The 22,373-nt window shown below is 36.7% G+C and overlaps 2 protein-coding genes across 5 annotated transcripts in view; one reads left to right on the plus strand and one right to left on the minus strand.

Moving 5' to 3' along the window:
- The window catches only part of TMEM87A (transmembrane protein 87A), a 43,872-nt gene extending 25,232 nt beyond the window's left edge, over nt 1-18,640 (minus strand). The window contains exons 1-7 of one of the 3 annotated variants that reach the window (XM_080807997.1): nt 18,426-18,640; nt 17,113-17,173; nt 14,598-14,683; nt 10,019-10,132; nt 8,090-8,143; nt 7,961-8,005; nt 892-1,009 (exon numbers count right to left, since the gene is read on the minus strand). In XM_080807997.1, coding sequence (XP_080664123.1) covers nt 892-1,009; nt 7,961-8,005; nt 8,090-8,143; nt 10,019-10,132; nt 14,598-14,683; nt 17,113-17,173; nt 18,426-18,581 — 634 coding nt within the window. In that variant the 5' untranslated portion in view covers nt 18,582-18,640. The remainder of the gene's footprint in view (nt 1-891; nt 1,010-7,960; nt 8,006-8,089; nt 8,144-10,018; nt 10,133-14,597; nt 14,684-17,112; nt 17,174-18,425) is intronic. The other 2 variants (XM_080807998.1, XM_080807996.1) reach the window with 2 other exon arrangements.
- A 781-nt stretch (nt 18,641-19,421) lies between these two features.
- The window catches only part of GANC (glucosidase alpha, neutral C), a 78,215-nt gene continuing 75,263 nt past the window's right edge, over nt 19,422-22,373 (plus strand). For both annotated transcript variants that reach the window (XM_080807877.1, XM_080807876.1), the window contains exons 1-2: nt 19,422-19,685; nt 21,120-21,182. In XM_080807877.1, coding sequence (XP_080664003.1) covers nt 19,657-19,685; nt 21,120-21,182 — 92 coding nt within the window. In that variant the 5' untranslated portion in view covers nt 19,422-19,656. The remainder of the gene's footprint in view (nt 19,686-21,119; nt 21,183-22,373) is intronic.

Below are 22,373 nucleotides of genomic sequence, written 5' to 3' on the forward strand. Positions count from 1 at the left end.
TACAATCAAACCATTTGATAAAACTGAGCACTCATTCTCCATAACAAAAAAAAAGGCATAAAAATACACTTAGTAAACGAGGGAAAAAAGAAAACATCCTTAACCAAACACAGAATATTCTGAAAAGTCCACAGTGAACACAATTAATGATGAAATGCACTAAGGGTGCCAATGAAGTCAGTAACAAGATAAGGATGGTCACCATCATTGTTTCATTCATTATGCTACTCAAGAAAGGAGGGGAGGGAAGAAAACTGCAAAGGAGGAAGAAACATAAAATAGAAATTAAAGAAAATAAGACTGGTTAGTTAAGTGACCACAAAATTCCAAGATACGATGACTCCAAGAACTGGGTAAGAATAGAAAGGAGAACACTAAGAAAAACTGAGACACTAAAAACTTAAGAAAGTCAATTAAATTCAAAATTTCCAAGTTTTGACTTGGTAACCAAGTTCTGACAAGTCAAGTTGAGAATACTGAGAACAAATACCAATTAAGAATCTTAAAAGCAGGAGGATCAAATGATAGAGAATGAAATCTGGTATCTATAATACATAACAAGAAAGTATAAGTGAAGTGCCTGAAACTATGTCTGGTACACAAAACTTCTTCTTCTTCTTTTTTTTTTTTTTTTAAAGATTTATTCATTTGCTAGACAGAGAGAGAGAGAGCACAAGCAGGGGAAGCAGCAGACAGAAGGAGAGGGGAAAGGAGGCTCCCCACTGAGCAGGAAGTCCCACCAGGAGCTTGATCCCAGGACCCTTAATGGACTGAGCCACCCTCACAACAAACATTCTTAATTATTCCCTCCCTTAAAGCAATTTTACACTACTGATCACACATGAAACAACTAGATAATATGAATGGTACAAAGGAACAAAATGTACTTACTGGTAAAAAGATTACTGAGTGAATTTTCTTTTGAGGATTCCTTTGAGGATGAAATGCCAATATGTACAATAAAAATGTATGGTGCATCTTGCCAAGTTTTCAGTGGGTCATGCATTGCCTGGGGGGGAAAAAAAAAAGACATCAAATCGACAAGTCTTAAGAACTAAGAACATGTGTCAATACGAAAATCTTCTTCTAGAATGTGCCTAGAAACATAGCTGAGTTCTTCACTTTCATTCACTAAAACAGCAGGTACAACAGAACAAACAGGCCTATAGTGCATAAAGTACGTCAGACTACAAATTATTATAAGACAGGACATTTTAGATCTCGTTATGCACAAAAATCATGTATTTAGCCTACTTTTTTTTAACAAGGAAAACCTCAGCTAAATATCACTAAATTGAATGTTTCATTAAGCCAATGCTAGGATACTTGGTTATATTTTACATAGATAAAGTAAGGAGATTTAAATCACCTCAAAACAAAAAACACCCATGATGTTAACAGTGAATTATATTATAAACACTAACTCCTGAATTTAATTTCCTTTGTTCAATGTCCTTCTCAAGATTACCAGAATTTCTAGTGAAAAGGACTCAAATTTTTATCAAAAATTTAATCATGGCTTGTCTATGTGGAGTCATTGTCCATTAAAATAAAGGAAGTGGAGGTAATAGCCTCCATGTATACAGAACTAGTTACTTGGGAAGAATCCGTTTCAAGACCAGTTTATTCATAGCCCAAGCAAAAAGCTTTCAAAGGATTTGTTGTCATACTTACTAGCGGACTATGGACCCTCACAAACACAATACTAAAACACAAAGTTAAAGGAGAAAATCATTGGCTTCTTCCTTGTGAGAAAGGAGGTATCACTGCTTAGACTTACAATTTATTATCTTCTGGTCTTAAAATTAAAAGAAACTTTTACCCAGACACCTCTGGGTAAGTGTCATCGATCTATGAAACCCTTCAAAGTGGATAAGAGAGTTTACATATTTATGTGTTTCCCTGTGGAGCCACAGGTTTTCTCAAATGTTCAAATTATCCTACAACCCAAGAAAAGGCCAAAACAAGAGTTCAAAAATTATCTTCCATGCCCAAATCACAAGTGTCAAAGTAGATTACATGATTCTACAGCTATAATACATTTACTAGGTTATCTTAGTAACTTAAGAACATAAATGCCATACTGAATCACATATTGTTTTATCTTTGCCTGAAGGCCTTTTTCTGACAAAATTAAGGAGTTATTTATGAGAAAAATTTAAAGCTTCCAAGTTACAGGTACATCATATGTCCTTTACCCATAATTAACTGAATCTTCCCTGAACTTATGTGTGCATTAACCAATAAAACTTAGTTTGGTGTAATAAGCTGCTCAGGTATTAATTCTATACACCTTAAAACTGCCTCTTAGAAATTTCAGAAGGGACTCATTAATTCTCATATTCCAGGATTTGATAAAGTTTCCATCTAATCCTGGGATATACATATTTTGAGCCTGTAAAAATAACCATATGCCAAGTTTTGACTTTGTAACCAGGCTTTGACAAGTCTGAAGTCTAGTTCAGAATACTGAGAACAGAATACCAATTAAGAATCTTAAAAGTGGGGTGCCTGGGTGGCTCAGTTGCTAAGCATCTGCCTTCGGCTCTTGTCATGATCCCAGGGTCCTGGGATCGAGCCCCACATTAGGCTGCCTGCTCAGCAGGGAGCTTGCTTCTCCCTCTCCCACTCCCTTGCTTGTGTTCCCTCTCTCACTGTGTCTCTCTCTGTCAAATAAATAAATAAAACTCTTAAAAAAAAAAAAATCTTAAAAGATATGCCAGGCACTCCGGCACAGGTTTAACATTTATTATAGTCCTTAATCCTCACAACAACCACGTATGATAGGTACTACTATTAATTAGCTCCTTCATAAATGTCCTTTAAGAAGTGAATGGATAGGGACGCCTGGGTGGCTCGGTGGGTTAAAGCCTCTGCCTTCGGCTCAGGTCATGATCTCAGAGTCCTGAGATTGAGCCCCGCATTGGGCTCTCTGCTCAGTGGGGAGCCTGCTTCCCTTCTTCTCTCTCTGCCTGCCTCTCTGCCTACTTGTGATCTCTGTGAAATGAATAAATAAAATCTTAAAAAAAAAAAAGTGAATGGATAAAATAAACTGTGATACATTCAAGTAATGGAATATTATTTAGCACTAAAAAGAAATGAATTATCAAGCCATGAGAATGCATGGAGAAACCTTAAACTCACAATACTAAGTGAAAGAAGCCAATCTGAAAAGGCTATATATCACATAATTTCAACTATAAAACATTCTGGAAAATGCAAAACTATGGAGACAGTAAAACAACAACAGAAAACAATCAGGGTGCCAGGGTGGCTCAGTCAGTTAAGCATCTGACTCTTGATTTCAGCTCAGGTCATGATCTCAGAGTATGAGACTGAGCCCCGTGTGAGGGTCCACACTCAGCAAGGAGTTTGCTTGAGATTCTCTCACTCTTTCTCTCTACACAATCCACCCCCCCCAAATAAATAAATCAATAAATCTTTAAAGAAAAAAAATCAATGACTGCCAGGGGCCTGAAGGGAGGGAGAGATGACTAGGTAGAGGGAGCACTGAGGATTTTTAGGGCAATGAAACTATTCTCTATATTATAATGGTATATATCGGTCATTTTACATTTGACTAAAAACAAAACGTTGTATAACACAAGGAACTAACACTAATGTAACTATGAACTTTGGTTGATAACAACGTGTCAAGGTTGATTCATCAACTGTAACAAATGTGTCACACTGGCTGGTGCAAGATGTGGGGGAGGGGAGTCTGATTGTGCGTCTATGAAGGAGCTATGTGGGACCCCTGCCTTTTGCTCAATTTTGTTATGAATCTAAAGCTGCTCTAAAAAAGGAAATCTACTAATTTAAAAAACATTACAATGGTAAATTGTAATTTAACAGTAACATTACTGCTTAAATCAAACCATAAAACTGAATTAATAGAAACATTAATACTTCTTAGGGAGAAAAGACAGAGAAAGGCCCCTTTGTCTAAAAAACTTGTTTTAGGGGTGCCTGGGTGGCTCAGTGGGTTAAAGCCTCTGCCTTTAGCTCGGGTCATGATCCCAGTGTCCTGGGATCGAGCCCGACATCGGGCTCTCTGCTCAGCAGGGAGCCTGCTTCCTCCTCTCTCTCTCTCTGCCTGCCTCTCTGCCTACTTGTAATCTCTGTCAAATAAAACAAATAAAATCTTCAAAAAAAATTTTTTAAATAAATAAATAACTAAAAAAATAAAAATAAAAAACTTGTTTTATCAGAGCTTTAATAAAAAGAGGCGGTGCTGAACGTGTGACTACCCTTTAAATAGAATTATTAGGGGCGCCTGGGTGGCTCAGTTGGTTAAGGATCTGTCTTCAGTTCGGATCATGTTCCCAGGGTGTTGGGCTCAAGCCCCATGTCGGGTTCCCTGCTCAATGGGGAGTCTGTTTCTCCCTCTCCCCTATTCTCGTTCTCTATCTCAAATAAATAAAATCTTTTAAAATAAGTAAATAATAAATGAATAAAAATAGTATTATTAAAGTAATCTCCTCTTAGGCCCAATTTTCAGGAAGAATGATCAAAGGACAGATAAATCTCTGACTTTTTATTATAATCTGACTAAATATCTCTAAATAAATACTACTTGTGATATTCATCAGGGTCATCTTCCAGCCAGCTTTAATCACTAGGAACAGGGCTCAAGCCTTGAGCAAATTTTAGAAGTATGCTATGCTCACAGGGTGCCTGGCTGACTCAGTTGGTGGAAAATGTGACTCTTGATCTTCGAGTTCTGAGTTCGAGCCCATTGTTGGGTGCAGAGAATATTTAAAGGGGCGCCTGGGTGGCTCAGTGGGTTAAAGCCTCTGCCTTCAGCTCAGGTCATGATCCCAGGGTCCTGGGATCGAGCCCTACATCGGGCTCTCCACTTGGCAGGAAGCGTGCTTCTCCCTCTCCCACTCCCCCTTACTTGTGTTCCCTCTCTCGCGGTTTCTCTCTCTGTCAAATAAATAAATAAAATCTTAAAAAATAAAAAAACAAAAACAAAAATAAAATACAGTATAAAATCTTTTAAAAAATAAAATAATTTTAAAAATGCTGTACACAAAAGGCCACTGAATTAAAGCACAATTACAAACAACCTATCTGCATACAAATAAATGGTTAGCTTCAACAATAATTTTTTATAAATACAATTTACAACAATTTAATCTGACAAACTGCATAAAATCTGTTTTAAATTATAACAGTTATTATTGTGAGCACAGAGGGAAACTCAATCCTCTTTTCTTAGGACAATAAATTGCTGTTATTTTTATCTAGAATAAATATAAACATATAGAACAAAATATATATAGAACATATAGAACAAAATATAAAAAAAGAACTTATAAATTACAAATTGTGCATACACTTGGAACCAACAATTCAACCTCTAGGAATTTAGGCTAAGAAAATAAATGTGCTCAGGGTACCTGGGTGGCTCAGTGAGTTGAGCATTTCCTACTCTTGATCTCAACTTGGTCTTGATCTCAGAGTCATGAGTTCAAGCCCCAGTGTGGAGCCTACTTTAAAAAAAAAAAAAATGTGCACAGAGGTATAGCAACACATTAGGAATGGGACCTCATCTATAATAGAGAAAATTTGGAAACACAACAATATAAATGAATCAGGAGTTAAATATAAAAATCATGGTGAAATGAAATAGTATGCAACCATTAAAAAGTAAAATAGCACTCAATGTACCAATCTAGTAAGTGAAAACAAAAAATTATATAGGAGTATATATAACATAATCTCACTTTGGTCAGTAAATATGTGTTCTGTGTAATCACACTGAACTGCTAGAAAATAAAATTACAAGGGATTTACTTTTAAGTGTACAGAAGCAACATGTGTGCCAACATGGAAGTCTTTTGAAACCAGAATATAAAAATTTTTTTAAATATTCAAAATTAATCACACTAGTGCTGTTTAAAATTGCAAGATAATGAAACACATAAATGTCTGACAATGGATCGTTTGCTAACAAATTACAATGTATGAATACAATAAAATACTCTGCAGAGACCTAAATAATGGTGTCATACAGTATTTACTAAACTGGAAGGAAGTACATGTTATACTGCCAAGCTAAAAAAACGCTACAACGTAATATATATTGTAGGATTCCCATTATTAAATAAATATAAGTATGTCCAGAGACAAAACATTATAAAATAAATATATTTATACTCTATCAGTGTGTGGTAGTATTAAATGATTATTTCTTCTTTGCATTTATGTATGTTTTCTAAATTTTTTTTTTTTTTTTTTAAAGATTTTATTTATTTATTTGACAGACAGATTACAAGTAGGCAAGAGAGGCAGGCAGGGAGAGAGAGGAGGAAGCAGGCTCTCCACGGAGCAGAGAGCCCGATGTGGGGCTCGATCCCAGGACCCTGGGATCATGACCTGAGCCGAAGGCAGAGGCTTTAACCCACTGAGCCACCCAGGCGCCCCTGTTTTCTAAATTTTTGATAGTGAATATATGCAGATTTGCTATAAGAAAAAAAAATCTTTTTTTAACGAAGTCTGCAGTGCCAAACTCATCTTTAGGTTAAAATTCTATAAACTATAAATCAGGGCAGGGAAAGGGGGGACACTTCCAAAATAGCAGAATGAGGACCTCTGAAAAGGCACTCATCCTCAAAAGCAACAAGAACATGGGCAAAATGATCTAAATCAACATTTCTGCCAAGTCCAGAAATTAGCTAAAAATTTGTGCCAACCCTAAATGTGTTTCCTTAAGAAAAGCCTGTGGTGTTTTTTTTCATCCTAATCCCACGTCCCTCTTCCAAACACCTTAAAACCAAAGTTCTCACAACTGTAATGGCTGTGAAAAACAGCAGTTTGGCAGCCACTGGAAAAAAAAAACCGGTTTGGAGCTGCCCTCAAACCCAGTGGCAGAGCTCTCCGGTAGGTGCTGAAAAGCTCCTTTCCCAGGTCTTATCTTTTTATATGACCTAATCCATCCTCATATAGGATCCTATACTCAAGGCACCATCAAAGGCACTCAGCAGCAACTGTGACAGATCATAACTGCCTCCCTCCCTCAGCTGATGTTAGCAGGCTGGGCTCTCAACAGGCTGACTAAAAACTTAAAAGGAAAGACCGGAAATGAGATGACCACAGGTGGTCTCAAGGGTGACAAGGAAGGGAAGAGAAGTGACTGCTAATGGCTTTCCCATATTCAAAATAGTGACTTTCTGGGGTGACAAAGATGTTCTGGAATTAGATTCTGATTGGTGGTTGCACAACTTCTGAATATACTATATAAAACACCGAATTACAGGTTTTAAAAGGCTGAATTCTGAGATATGTATATCTGAATAAAGTCATTATAAAATTTAAGACTTCAATCGGCTTTGTAAAAAGCATGATCCAATATGGTTAACAGTCTTATTTCCTCTATATTTCTAAGAGGTAAAGTTTTGAGGAATTAGTTATTGTGAATTAGAAAGTGAATTATGAAAATAAAGGCATATTTATCATTTTCAACCTTATTTCAGCTTTCCAAACTGTCTTCCAATTATACTCTATCGTAAGATAACTTTAGACGTAGTTTGAGGTTCTTTCTTAAAAGGTTCTTCTATTTATGAGTCACATCTATTGGCTGATGATTATAAAAACAACAGAGACTTTAGCAAATAGGGAAAATACAGGAAATACATAGAAAAAATAAAAATTGCTCATACTATCAACAACAACCATTACTAACACTTTGGGGTTTAAAGTATTTTGGTTTTTTTTTTTTTTTTTTTTTTTTTTAAGTAATCTCTACACCCAATGTGGGATATGAACTGAGAACCCCAAGATCAAAAGTCATACGCTCTACTGACTGAACCAGGCAGGCACCTCAGCATTTTGTGTTTAAACTTCCATTCTTAAATTTCTTTTTTAAATGGTACAATATCAATAAGATTCAAAACACATAAACCTAAGAAACTGAAATATGTGTTCATTGTTCCAAATTAGCTACTATACTTACAGTTTTGTCTCCGGTAAGAGTAAGATTTGTTCCATTCTCCTTAGCCTTTAAACATTAAAAAAAGGAAAAGAAAATTAATTCAGAATTTTTACTTTTCTCTCAGAAATACATAACAAGGCAAACAATTACCTCCTGTTTTTCTCCTAAGAGAGGCAATCGATGTACAAAATCCCCAGAAAAGCTCTATGAAAGAAACAGAACATTAAAATTAAAGAAGTATAAAAGTAAAACATAGTTCAAAATCCACTGAAATGGTTAAAGCAAAACTTATTGTAACAGTAAAAAAATATGGCACTGAAAGACAAAAGATTTCCAATGAACCATAAACAAGTGAATAAACTAAACTGCAAACTAAAAAATAGTATCAGACTAAACTGGCCATTCCATTTTTCTATTAAGAATTAAAGACTTTTAAGAATTAAAAAAACCCTTAAACAGAAGGTATATGCTTAGCACGGAGAGAGCTTATGGTTCCCTCTCCTGCTACAGATCAGAAAAATATGGCTACATGTTATAAAGCTTTCGATGGAGAAATGGGATTTGAACATAGGATTTTTAACTCTTGGGTCTATTGAGTTAGGTGCTCCTTTCCACCACAACACACTCACGCCTATTAAAAAAACTACACTAACTACCTTTCTTATCAGTTATCAACAGATGAGGCATTTGCCTTCCTGAGTAATTAGAACATGTATTTCAACTCTGTTACATTAGACTGAAGGAGGAGAGGTAAGCTTACTAATAGGGGTGTATGCCAAGACCCTGGAAAGATTATAGCAGATCTCAAAGTGAACATTGGGCAATACTATACAACAGGTAGCTTTCCATGATAAAATCCAAGAAAGGCCAACAAATCCTCCCAGGCTAGAAAACTAACAGAAAGTCCCTTACTCAACATTCCACTGTTTCTAGATTCCTTATTCTTCCACCATTATAAAGATATCTTTTTTCTCCAAATTCATAAACTCTAAGCTATAACAAGAACTGAACTATCAATTGTTATAGTTCGATTATCAATGACCTCATTTGCTTATTAATCACTAATTATTAAATTAAGGTCTTCTTATAAATCAACTTTACTTCTAGTAATTGGAAAGAAAACCTAGCTTTTGGTGAACTCTGCCTCTTCGAGGCAATTTGCTAAATATTCCAAAGCAATAAACACAGTAAGGACAAAAAGGCTATAGTTAACAAGAACTATTTTCAACACCCATAAAATATATAATTTCTCCATCAAAAAACTGGTGCTAGATCCTATTTCTAAGAAAAAAAATTTTGAAGATAATTCCAATTACATGATTACATATGTGTAAGCATTAAAAATACACATTATTTACCTCTTCTCCTTTACTCAAGAAAAAGTATGAAATTCAACTCTTTGAGATCAGGTCTGTAGCAGTAAAATCTAGAAACACTGATTTTTCTGAAAACGTATCAATTAGATGAGATGACAAGAGAACTGAAAATTGGGGGTTTCAAATGTCCATCAGTGGATGAATGGTTAAAAAAAATTTGGTATATATATGCAATTCATACTTAAAAAAAGAATTAAATTCTGATACATGATATATGGATAAACCTTGAAAACATTTCACTAAGAGAAAGAAGCCAAACAAATATTTTATTATTTCATTCCTTTGAAGTATCTAGAATACTGAAATTCATAAAGACAAAGTAGAATAGTTGTTAGCAGGAATGGAGGAGGGAGGGGAGTGTTACTGTTTCATGGTTATGAAGTGTCAGTTTGGGATGATTAAAGTTCTGGAGATGACTATTGGTGATAATTGCCCAATAATACAAAGGTATTTAATGCCCCCAAAGGGCACACTTAAAATGGTAAAAAATTTTTTTACTATAAAAAAAAAAAATGGGGATTTGCTTTTTACACATGAAGGAAGGCACATCCTCCTTTTGATAAGATAAATATTAAATGGCTGACTATGCAAGTTATTTCTGTCAGAACAAAGAACTGGGAAGTGGGAAACGGGGAATCACCAAAAATACAGATATTACACATTTCACCTCTTCTATTTTCTTCCAACCACTATCAAATATTACCTGTGTTTTAAAGAGTTCACTGCAGTTCTGGAACAATTTTGATGATGTTTGATATTTCCCAGACAAACCTTTTTTTTCCTTAAGGTTTTCCAAATATGTCTCCACTTCTTCGGCCTGTTAAAAACAGAAAATACAAAGTACACAACTTACTTTTCACAAGGAAGGTATTTAGAAGACAACAAATAGATTGCTTACAGGACAGACACATTGTTGAATTTGCTATTTTAAAAGTTAACAGCATCAGATAAAAACTGTGTAACAGTATCCAAGAATCTAACAGTATTAGACTCTCAAGTACTAGAATTCTAGTCCACTGCTTACGAAGAGTAGTTTAAAAAATTCTAGGAAGACGTGGAAAATGTCAGAGTCCAGAAGGTTTTGTCACAAGAAAATATATTTACAAGAGTTAAGAGACTAAATTGCCAACACCAACAAAAAGATATACTTGTGCTCATAAGCTAAGAGTACAAAACTGCTGTAACTATTCATAGCCCACTGTGGATATTCTGAGAAAAATTCACCATTTCTGTGGCTGCATCCATCAGTTCTGCAATTTTTCTCCTATACCTACATCCCTACTCTTTCCCTTTTTCCCCTAAGCTCCAATTTTACATCTCCAACTAGCTGCATGTCATTTCTAGAATTCTGTCCTGCGGCAACCTGAGATAATTTTTACGTTCTTATCTTACCTATAAAGACCAGATCTGCTAAGTTCTTGACCAGTTTATCACTAGTATCAAATGTACAAAGTTTTTAACTGTAAATTCAATTAGTGATCGATTAAGAGCAAAAGATCAATAATGCTTCAAACTACACTCTGGACATACTATCATTTCTCTTTAAATTCTTTGGTCCTTCCCCCCATCCTACCTCCTATCCAATGTTGTATATAACAAAAGCAAAAAACAGTCAGCAACACCACAAAAAAGGTAATGTAAAACCCTAATACAAGGCAGGAATTCAAAATCCTTAAGGTTTGAAAAACCAACTAGATGGTGGGCATTTTTTTAAAAACCAGTAAGAATATCTTTGAAAAGGAAAAAAAGAAGTACATAGAGGCTAGAAACAGAATGGAAAAGTCCTGAAAAATCCATCTTGGAGCCATATATCTTCAGTGCCCAAGTACAGTGTACTATGTCAACTGTGAAATGAGATCTAAAACTAATTCCACACTACTAATAATAAAGTAATAGGTTATTTGCTTTGTACTGATAATGCAAAAGCAATGATGGGTAAAATTGCTGCCCCTTATCAGGAATCAATGCAGTGACATCTAATTGTACCAGGAGTCATTGCAGTCAGTCATACACAGCTTTAAAAGAAAAAAAATGTCAGTTTTACTAAGAATGTCCTTAATGAACAGTAAAATCTATTAATGTTATTAAATCTGGACTGTGTATTTTTTAATACTCTATGAGACAAAATGGGAAATATACAAAATACTATAAAAGAGATAAAACACTTTACAACTGTTTTGACTTATAACCTGAATTATCCACTTTTTCCATTTACCTCCAAGAATAATTGACAAACTATAGGTTATTCAGATTTGGTTATTTGGGAGATAATTTCTTGAAAATGGGTGAAGGGAGGCTGTTACTTCAAGGAAGACACAGAAAGTATTCTTTGCCAATGATAAAATTTGAGCTTTCAAACTGCATCTTTCTCACAATACTTAAGGAGTTTCTGATGTGACAGGAGGGTGATATTAACAAATATAACTTCAGGACACCTGGGTGGCTCAGTGGGTTAAGCATCTGCCTTTAGCTCAGGTCATGAACCCAGGGTCCTGGGATCGAGCCCCACGTATGGCTTCCTGCTCAGTGGGGAGCCTAGTTCTCCCTCTGCCTGCTGCCCCCCATTTGTGCATGCTCTCTCTCTGACAAATAAGTAAAATCTTTAAAAATATGTATGTGTATATATATAATAAACACTTCAACTTAATTGTAAAATGAGTTAATATTTTAAAGATTTATAAAATTCAGTCAAGCACTATTTTCAAAATAACCAAAATTAGACATACATAAAAGACCAAAGTGCATGACACACCAATTTATTTAAATACAAAAGAGAAAGAATAAAGTTGACTGATATGCTCTCAGATACCACACTGCCACCAAACTTTAAGAAACTGTACTTGTTACATTTTGGTATAAAATCAAAGAACACTACCTCCAATTATCTGAAAACACTTAAAATATCATCCCCTTTTCCAACTATGTATCTGTATCATGAGGCCACATTTTGTGCATATACTTCAACCAAAATAATACACCACAATAAACTGAGTGAAGAAGATATAAGAATTCAGCTGTCTTCTACTATATCTAACATCAAATGAAGAAAGGGCTTTGCAAAAATACAAAATAATACCTCTTCTGTGTTTTTTGGAAAAAACTATTTTTCACTAAAAGAAAGTTTTTTGTATTAACATGCAATGACTTATTACTGCTACCGTAAAATAAATTAATACATATTTCTGTATTTTCTGTTTTAATTTCTAATACAGTAACCCACATGAACAAAAGGTTTTTTGGAAACTACAGTAACTTTTTTAAAAATATGGAATGTTTCATGAATTATGTGTCATTCTCATGCAGAGGCCATGCTAATCTTCTGTATTGTTCCAATTTTAGTATATGTGCTTGTTAGAAGGTGGAGGAGGAACAATAAAGTATTCCACAAACTGAGAAGGTATTTTGAGACTAGAAAACGAAGGAGGCAACTCTCTACAGTTTATGCAGAATTTTATTCAGGATAACTTACTGACAGGGGGAGGGAAATGGGCATAGGACAATACATGGGAGCTGAAGAGTTATTCTCTGCAAAATCCAGACCCTAGTCCATAGATTTTATACAGTGAGCAGACACAAAGAAGGGCACTGTAGTGAGATCAAAGGATTCCCATGCACCTGTAAAGTGCCTGTGGGCACCTAATAAACAGCTAATCTTTAATTAGATCTTGTGGCACTACCTGTGCATCAGGAAGGGTAGAGACAATGTTATCTCTAACAGATTCATGGAAGGCCAAAACAAGCCTCCCCCAATCCTGGCTTTCCCTTTTCTTTTCTTAAAGTAGGCATTCTCAAAGTAGGCATTCCCTTTTCTTTTCTTAAAATTTTTGCTTATTTATTAAATTCATTTAATTAACATATAATGTTTATTAATTTCAGGGATAGAGTTCAGTGATTCACCAGTATTGTATGCGATGGATGGTACTCATCCATCACAGGCCCTCCTTAATACCCATCACCCTGTTACCCTATAACTACTTTTATAGTCACCCTGTAAGAGTCTCTTATGGTTGGGCACCTGGGTGGCTCAGTCAGTTAAGTGTCTGCCTTCTGCTCAGGTCATGATCCTCGAGTCCTGGGATCAGGTCCTGCATTGAGCTCCCTGCTGAGCAGGGAGTCTGCTTTTCCTCCTACCCTTCACCCCACTCATGCTCTCTCTTGCTCTCAAACAATAAAAATATATAAAATCTTTAAACAAAAAAGTCTCTTCTGGTTTGTCTCCCTCTCTGATTTCATCTTGTTTTATCTTCCTCTCTTTTCCCTTATGATCCTTTGTTTTGCTTCTTAAATTCCACATATGAGTGAAGCATGTAACTGTCTTTCTCTGATTGACCTATTTCACTTAGCATAATACCCTCTAGTTCCAATCACATTGTTGCAAATGGCAAGACTTTTTCTGATGGCTAAATAGTATTCCATTTTATGTATATACCACATCTTCTTTACCCATTCATCTGTCAATGGACAGCTGGGCTCTTTCCACAATTTGGCTATTGTGGACACTGCTGCTATAAACATTTGGGTGCAGGTGCCCCTTCGGATCATTATATCTGTATCTTTGGGGTAAATACCTAGTAGTATAATTGCTGGGTTGTAGGGTAGTTCTATTTTCAACTTTTTGAGGAACCTCTATACTGTTTTCCAGAGTGGTTATACCAGCTTACATTCCCACCAACAGTGTAGGAGGGCTCCCCTTTCTCCACATCCTCACCAACATTCAGTGCTTGCTGACTTACACATTTTAGTCATTCTGACTGGTGCGAGGTGGTATCTCATTGCAGTTTTGATTTGTATTTCCCCAATGCTGGGTGTCGTTGAGCAATTTTTCAGGTGTCTGTTGGCCATTTGTATGTCTCCTTTGGAGAAATGTCTGTTCATGCATTCTGCCCATTTCTTGATTGGATTATTTATTCTTTGGGTGTTGAGTTTGGTAAGTTCTTTATAGATTTTGGATACTTCTAAGGTTATGTATAATAATCTCTAAGGGGCTTGGAACACACAGCCCCATAAGAAAAGCAACTGACAAACGAACAAAATGGGGGGCCAAAGATGGGAATCCGTACTGTCAGCATTTCTACAGTGCTGCTAAAGTGAGCAGGAGTATGCAGTAATTTTTAAGGGTTGAGACCAAAAAGTTTGCTAGCATTGTAGGTCTGCAAACTGGGAAGCACAGAAGATTCTAATTTCAGCTCTTTCCCTCCTAGCTACATGACACTCCTTCCTCTATAAGGGAGGACCCGATGATATTTAAAGTCCAAGAAGTCTGTTAATTTTATATTTCTTACCTTGAAGTTGTAGATTTCATTGTAACAATCAGCACTTTTCAGATACCAGGTTATATTCAAAGATACATCACAAGGTTCTCCATCAACTATAAAAGAAGAAAACTTTGTGAATCCTAGGCTGTTACCCCACATTCTATTTTTCCTGCTAACTTTAGGTATTCAAAGACCACCTCTTCTCCGAATATAAGGTAATATACGTAAAAAGAAGTGGATATTCTTCAGATAAAAGTACTATTGTTCACAAAAGAAGTTTCTGACCTGCTTAAGTGTATCTATTTTTATGCCTTAAAACCTCAATTCCTGGGTTCTCTGTTGGAAAAAACCTGGAAGTGATAAAGCAATCCTCAGTTAAAACCAGTCTTCTATTATCATTCAAATATTTACTTAGCAGAACACTTAAGCATACAAAGCTACATGACACTGTGTCAGGCTGGAGAACAGGACTCCTAAGGAGGCTACATTCTAGTTGGAGAAACAAGGAATAACATTAGAGACATCATAAGGCAGTATTCAAAAATAGTTCAACTGAGGGAAAAATTAATGGCTTAGACCTTGAAAGATATCAAAACTAGACAGAAAGAACTAAGGAAAAAAAGCAAACCTGGCTGGGGAAGGAAGGAAGAGCAAAAGCAAAAATGAAAAACTCTTTCCAAAACCCACCTTAAGAAAGGCCTCAAGGAATCTCAAGAAGGCAGAGTGGCCTCATAACTCATTAACAATGTCTGGAATACAATATTCTAGAGGGCCAAGGCATTAGTCTGAAAACTTGAGAGCATAAATCTGACTGTATCACTCATCAGCTGTCCCACCTGGAAGTCAATTTATCTTTGATTCCAGCTGCGTTATGGAAAATATACAAGATACTTGCTTTATGCAAATGTGACAAAGATAAACATGACTGTATCTAAGAATCTATTTTTGGTTCTTAACAAAAGGCACACACCTAAAATTATAACCTTCCCTTTTGTGTTTTAAATTGTTTTCTCAAATTAATTTTCAAGTGAAACACTTTTACAAGGTTCAATTAAAATACACAAAACTCTGATGTGCTAAACAGAATTTATGGAAATGATAAAAAGGATATTTGCAATCTCACTGTAAAATATTCAGAAGAACCATACAAATTCTTCTATTAACTAAATAGAAGCCAATAAGAAAATCCCCTAAACAAAAGATCTTCAGAAAGACTTGGCTGCAAAAATACTACTATATGTTAAAAGACACCATTTGGAACTTTGAATAGATGGCATTAAGAGACGCGGCAATTTCACGGAAAGCTATCCCATAGCCCTAAAAGTATAAAATCAAAGACAAGGTAAATGTGAGCAAACAGAGAAGTAACAAAAGGAAACACAGTATAATTTTTTAGGAGTCTCAAATTCTCCCCAAAAATGAAAATGTAAACACAGCAGAATAGCAGCTTGCGTAAGGTGGCAAAGCACCAGTTTATCAAAAAACAGGTGAGAAAAGACTACAGACGATAAAAAGGTAGAATAGCATGCAGGCTGTCAGGCTATTCCAAAAAACCAAATACCGCTGTCCTGAAAAGTTAGTCTTATCTAGCACACCAACCTCACAAGACAGGCCAGTTTGTTTCAGTAATCTGATTTAAACCAAATTTAAGTCCTTAGTCAAGAAACTGTATTTTCATAGACATAGTCTGTTTTTTATAGAAATTGTACCAGCCCCCTTCACTCCTGTTAGACTGTAAGCTCAGGAAGAGAGCGCGCCTTTTCTATCACTTCCTTGCTATCTAAAACAATGCCTGGCGCATAGTAGGTTTCTTAGTAAATGATTAAAACAAAATCATCCAACTACAACTTATAACTTTGCACTTTCAGGGAGAAAGATAGGCAAAGAAGCACAAATGGATGACCTGAACTTTTATCCCTGATCCTGAAATAGAGTTATCCATGATCATTTATTCCCTAAAATAAAGCCAGTTTCAAAAATAAAAGGAAGCCTTTCTTTAATACGCAATGGGATATTCTGGATTCAGATACAGTGGTTTTTCTCAGTGGACAGACTGGTTTTGTTCTATATGATCCCTATTCCCCGGTGAGAGCCTTGAGCTTCCTCTTTCAAAGAGCCAAATAGGAAAATACACCTTCTGTAAACAAAGGTTTACTGAACATATGCATTCAGAGCCAAAGGTCTGACAAACCTAAGTCATGTGTTCAGTAAACATCTAACAAGCACACAAAAGCCAAGACAGTGGTATCTCTTTGACATAGGACAGATTAAAACACCATGCAGACAATCAAACAACATTAATTGGTCTAACTGTATAAACACCAGAAAACCAAGAGAAGAAAATAAAGTTCACACAAGTATTCCGAAGATTACTCAGTGAAAAGACCTTAATTACACTAAGATGTTTATGCCTAAATAATGCCAGACTATTAAATTTCAAAGCTTACATTTAGAGTAGGTCAGAGATAGAAACTACGTAATTTAAAAGTTTAAAGATCACTTAAAAACTCAAATAAAAACTTCATGAAATGCAAAAACTCACATTTCAGGAAGATAGTGGTATTTTTGAACAGGATCTTTCCAAAACTAAAATAATTTTTCCCCTGCAAAGATAAAGGAGAAAGATAATTAGCATCAGATCACTTTAATTCCCAAGGCAGAATATAATTGTTACAAAACCTAAATTTATAAAATCTTTAAGTTAGTTTTCTTAACAACAACAAAAAATACATGAATATCCTTCCTTTTAGTAAAATTCAACCGTATCCAAACTGCAGAAGTTTGTAGCTTGGTGTAGAGACAATTTTTTCCCCACAGACCATGAAGCAAGGACTTTATGAGAGAAGTTGCTAGAAATCTCAACTTAAATCTTCAAGTAAATTCCCTTTACTCACTAATCACTGTTCAGAATAACCCAATCATTTCTTCAAATAAACTACTGTATGAGCAGACAGATGAACTTAACTAGTAACCATTTTACCAACAATACCTAAAAGTCAGAACCTGAAGATCTTTGAATGAACAAAAGCTATTAATGTTTGCCATATAAAAGCTCAAATGAAATTTCGACATTACAGCCAGTGAGCAGAGCAGAATGAAACAAAAAGGTCACCGTGGTTTCAACAGGACAAAATGCTTTCTGGCATTTCCTGGATGCATCCTATTTGTTGGATCGCAGGACTACAGCACTTAACTCAAATGAGGTTTAAAGGAGGGGAGTAGGACAAAAAGGGTCAACCTATCTAGTAAATCACCCAAAAGAAAGGCTACCTTCACCGTATCAAGTTTTAGAATAAAATTTCTTCCATTTCAGCCATTCTCATGTTAGAATATATTTTTTAAATGCCTAGGCTTCCTAATCACACAGCAAAGCTTAAAATAACCATTCCAAAGTTCCAATGATACCAAACAACTTCGTTAAGTAGAATCATCCAGTAACAAAAAAGTGCAGAGGAAAAACAGAAAGAAAGACACCTATTTCCAGATCTCCATGCAACTCGGGGTCAGTGGATTCTGTGAAACTTCAGCTGAAAGGGAAACCGTTCTCCACCCTTTCATCAACTTTCCCGTCTCAACTAAGGCATTCAAAGTTCTCTCTGACTTCGCTGGTAAGATACCGTTCCACCATTCTTCTCCACTCCTGAAGTGGCCCTGGCACTCCCGCTAACCTACCCACAGAAGTGCACGGCTGTTGGCTCCAGGGAGGTGGGTCCCTGCTAACCAGCGACACAGACGCTCCACGCAATTCCACTCCTTTGGAAGCGGACTTCAGCGGAACCTTCATGGACCCCTAAGGCCGCCGTAGCCCCACCCCTTGCTCCTCCAGGCTCAGTTGCTTCTGAAGTGAACACTCACCGACGGTATCGGAATGTGCCACTTGGATCGGTCGGCAGCGGCGACAGGTGCCGGTCCTACACCGAGGAGCGACAGTGGGGACGGCTGAGCCCCCAGAAGTAGAAGAATGACAGGCAGCACCTGAGGCCACGCAGCCGCCGCCATCTTCACAACCATGGAGCGCCTACCGAAAGCATTTCACCGTCTTCCGGTTCGCCCCGCCCTCTTCCGGCTCTGCTCTGGGGGCGGGATCATCCGGGTCCTCGAAACCTCCCGGGGCTTGTTTGTTTGGCCACCCAGCAGCCCCTCCCTAAGCCAGCCGTCACGACCTCGTGTGAGTTTTAGACCGTACAGCGCAGACGTAGTCCTGTGGTTTGCCGGTCACCTTGGAGCGTTAGGATGTTTATCAAAAGCCGCCTCCGCTTCGGTCGGCTCTTCTCTCTCCCGGCCCTTAAAGAAGGGTCTGGGGACCACGCAGGCACCCATTGTGGCGTTTGGCTCTCTCCTCCTCTCGTTCTCCCCAGCCTCTCATCCGTTCTAGATCAAAGTCAGTCGCTGGGGCCGAAGTCTGGGAAAGCCGTAAGTTCGCCTGTTTGGCGTGTAGTAGTGAGTTCTCGGTTTTCTGGAGATATTTAAGCAAAGACGGAATTTGGCAGTGGTAGAGTATAAGCACTTACAGAACTGTATCTACTGTAGTAGATATACCCTTTATAAAGACCGTTTTAGCCCTGAAACGGGAAAGCAGAATTTGACCGGGGAACACCAAGCTTCAGCGCAGAGCAGGTCGGCACTTTCTACTAAAAGCTGAGTGAGAGTGGGTCAGTTTTCAGGATCTGTGGCGTGACGGTCACGGAGATAAACCTGCGGAAGTTTGGCCTGGGTCAGGCAAGAGGTCTCCGTATTTCCTGTTTCTCACGCTCTTGACTTTTCTCCTCTAGGGCTCTTTGAGTACACGCCCCCTCCACCGCAAAGACAGTTTTGATTCCTCAGGAAAGCAGTTCTTCGTCGGGCATTCGTAACTAAGAAAATTTGGCCAACTAAATCCATGTAGAAGCGCTAATTTGGCCTGGAAAAACGAGGAGTAAGTGCAGATTTGCTACTCCTTAAGGACCTGGAGAGGACTCCATTTCCCAGGACCTGACAGTGGTGAAATCCTGGTTGTAATTTAGAAAGACGGCCAATAGGCGTTTTAAAAAGACCGCGCTTGGCCCTGGCCTGAGCGCTGAGAGCGGGTCGAATTGCCTGGGAAGCCATGGAAGCTGCTGGGAAAGAAGAAATCAGGTAAAGGCCCAGTGGTCCTGCAGGGACTGAATTCAAACAGCGGGGGATAGATAGTAACTGAAAGCAACATTCTGGTTTTGAAGGCTTTACTGATTGTTGAATGACATGTTAGTTGCATGTTTCATATTTGTGTACTTAATCTTTATAATTTTTTCTCAATTCCCCAGGGAAGTAGTTGATATTAATAGCTAGCCCCTCATAAAATACTTTTAGGATGGTTTACAAAACAGTAGAAGAGTTGTGATTAGAACTGTAACCTGTGAATTTCAAGCATGTTGTTTTCCATATTCAGCTGTACCCCCATCTTCCTATATTATTACAGAGCTCATCCTTGAAAGCTGGAAAGCAAAAAGACTAAATTTCTCAAATCTTTGCAGACTTGATTAAAAGAAACACTGACAAAGACTGCATCAGTGAAGGATTTGATGACTTCCAAAAAAATAATTTCTTAATACAGCCAAGTGTATCTGTGTGGGCTTGTTTTCCTATCTGGAAATTTGTGTTCAATCATAGTTTCCTACATATTCATAGACATGCTGACTATAGCTGTATTCAGCAACATGTCTGCTTGAAGGCCAGTGGTTTTCCCCCTCCTTACAGTCTATCGTTGTTTTAATCATATGGAGGCTAATTTATTTTTTTTAAAGATTTTATTTTTAAGTAATCTATACCCAACACGGGGCTCTCGAACTCAGAACCCCAAGACCGAGCTGCTTCACTCACCGACTGAGTAATCCAGCTAGGTGCCACTGGAGGCTAATTTAAATACATATTCTCTAGCAGCAATATGTATGTATCTTATTCATGATCTATAGCAGAAACAGCTATTCTAGGAACTTGGTTTTAAAAATCGTTGACTCCTAATTGTCAGCATCATTCAGAAGCAAAAGATTTTCTTTTTACATCTGTTTCTATTATTCTAGCCCCTTGCACATACCTCTGTTGAAGTATTTGTCAGGTTGATTTGTACTTGTAGGCTAGGCTCTTGTAGGAAGCTCAGACACATTCCTTCCTATCTTCCTCAGGGCCCAGCACTCAGTAAGAATATTCTGAAAATATTTTATCAAATAAATAAGTGGGTGGATTGTTTTTGTTTCGTTTGGGTTTTTTGTGGTTTTGCCTCTTCTGATTTTATTATTGTAGTTATAGCCTTCAGTCATTATTTTAAAAGAACCCTTCCTTATAAGTGACAGTACTCTTTTTCCAGTGCTTTTGGTGTATTCCCAGAACTTGATATTTTGTTGTTTACCTTGTGTGATTTACAAAAGGATGTTACCGGGCAGCACACAGGCTATCGTATTATGTTATGGTCACGACACAATTTTGCATTGCAGAAGTTTATTACCTATGTTCATGCTGTAGTTAGAGAAGGAACAAAAATTGGATTCACAAACTTTGGAGATAATAAATTTCTTAAAATGTCTTTTTATTTAGTGTTGAAGATGAAGCTGTGGATAAAAACATTTTCAAAGATTGCAACAAGATTGCTTTCTACAGGTAAGGAGAGGAAATGTATTACCTAGATCAAAACATTTCAATGTCGCAATGTTTGTAGGCTTTTTAAGGAAAGGGTCAGTTAGGAAATATAATCATTAAGAAATTCATCAGACAGGAGACATTCACCTTTATGTACTTATTACTGTCTTATTTAAATTTCTAAATAAATACATATCTTATTTTAAAAGTGTTTATATCTTTGAACAGATAATACTTCTATAGGTTTCAGAAGTCAAATAATATAAAAAGATATACTTTGAAAAGGGTTACTCCCATGCCTGTCCCCCTTCACCCCATTCTACATCTTATCCCTCTAAGTAACCAGATTTATTAATTTCTTTTTTATCCTCCCAGTATTTCTTTTTGTAAATACATATATTCTTATATCACTGCTTTTCTTATACCAAGTCACTTCCTATATATGTTGTTGTGTTCTTTTTTTTTTTTCTGCTTTATAGTTTATTCTGAAGAGCTCTGCATGAGTATATAGAGATTGTCCTCTCTTTTTATGGCTGTGTAGTATTCTATTGGGTAGATGTACTATGATTTATTTTTTCTCCTTCCTATTGCTAGATCCTTGAGTTTTTAATCCTTTAGCTATAAAGTCATGCCATAATGAAAAGCTATACGTGTGTCATTTTCTACACCTGCAAGTGTATTTATAGGATTAATTTCCAGGAATGGTATTACTGCATCAAAGAATAAATACATCTAAAATTGTACCTATTACCAGAGACACCCCCATAGGGATTGTACCGTTTTATGCTCTAATCACCACTATATAAGATTACCTCTTTCCCCAGAGCTTCAGAAAATATTTCTTTAAAATTCTTTTGTTGAATATCTTTGTGTGATCCTAAACCTGAAACCACCAAAAATTGTATCCTGTGTTACAAATTTCTAATTTATTCACACTGCTCTAAAGGAAGAAAATCAGATCACTTAAATTCTGAACAGATACCTTAGAGGGAATTCTATAGGAACTCTTGGTCATTTTGTTAAGTCACTGGATTATATTGGATTTCCGTAAGAATTTATTGAGTTTCTATTAAAGTGTACATTTTGTGGAAGGAGGAAGGGAAATTAACAAACTAATTAATGTCATCTATGAAAACTGCCCCACCTTCTCAATAAAGGGGACGAAATGCCGTCCTTGGACAGTGCTTTGTTGAGCAATTACATTTGTATTAT

This window comes from Martes martes (assembly GCF_963455335.1).
Source record: "Martes martes genome assembly, chromosome: 7".
NCBI classification, from domain to species: Eukaryota; Metazoa; Chordata; class Mammalia; order Carnivora; family Mustelidae; genus Martes; species Martes martes.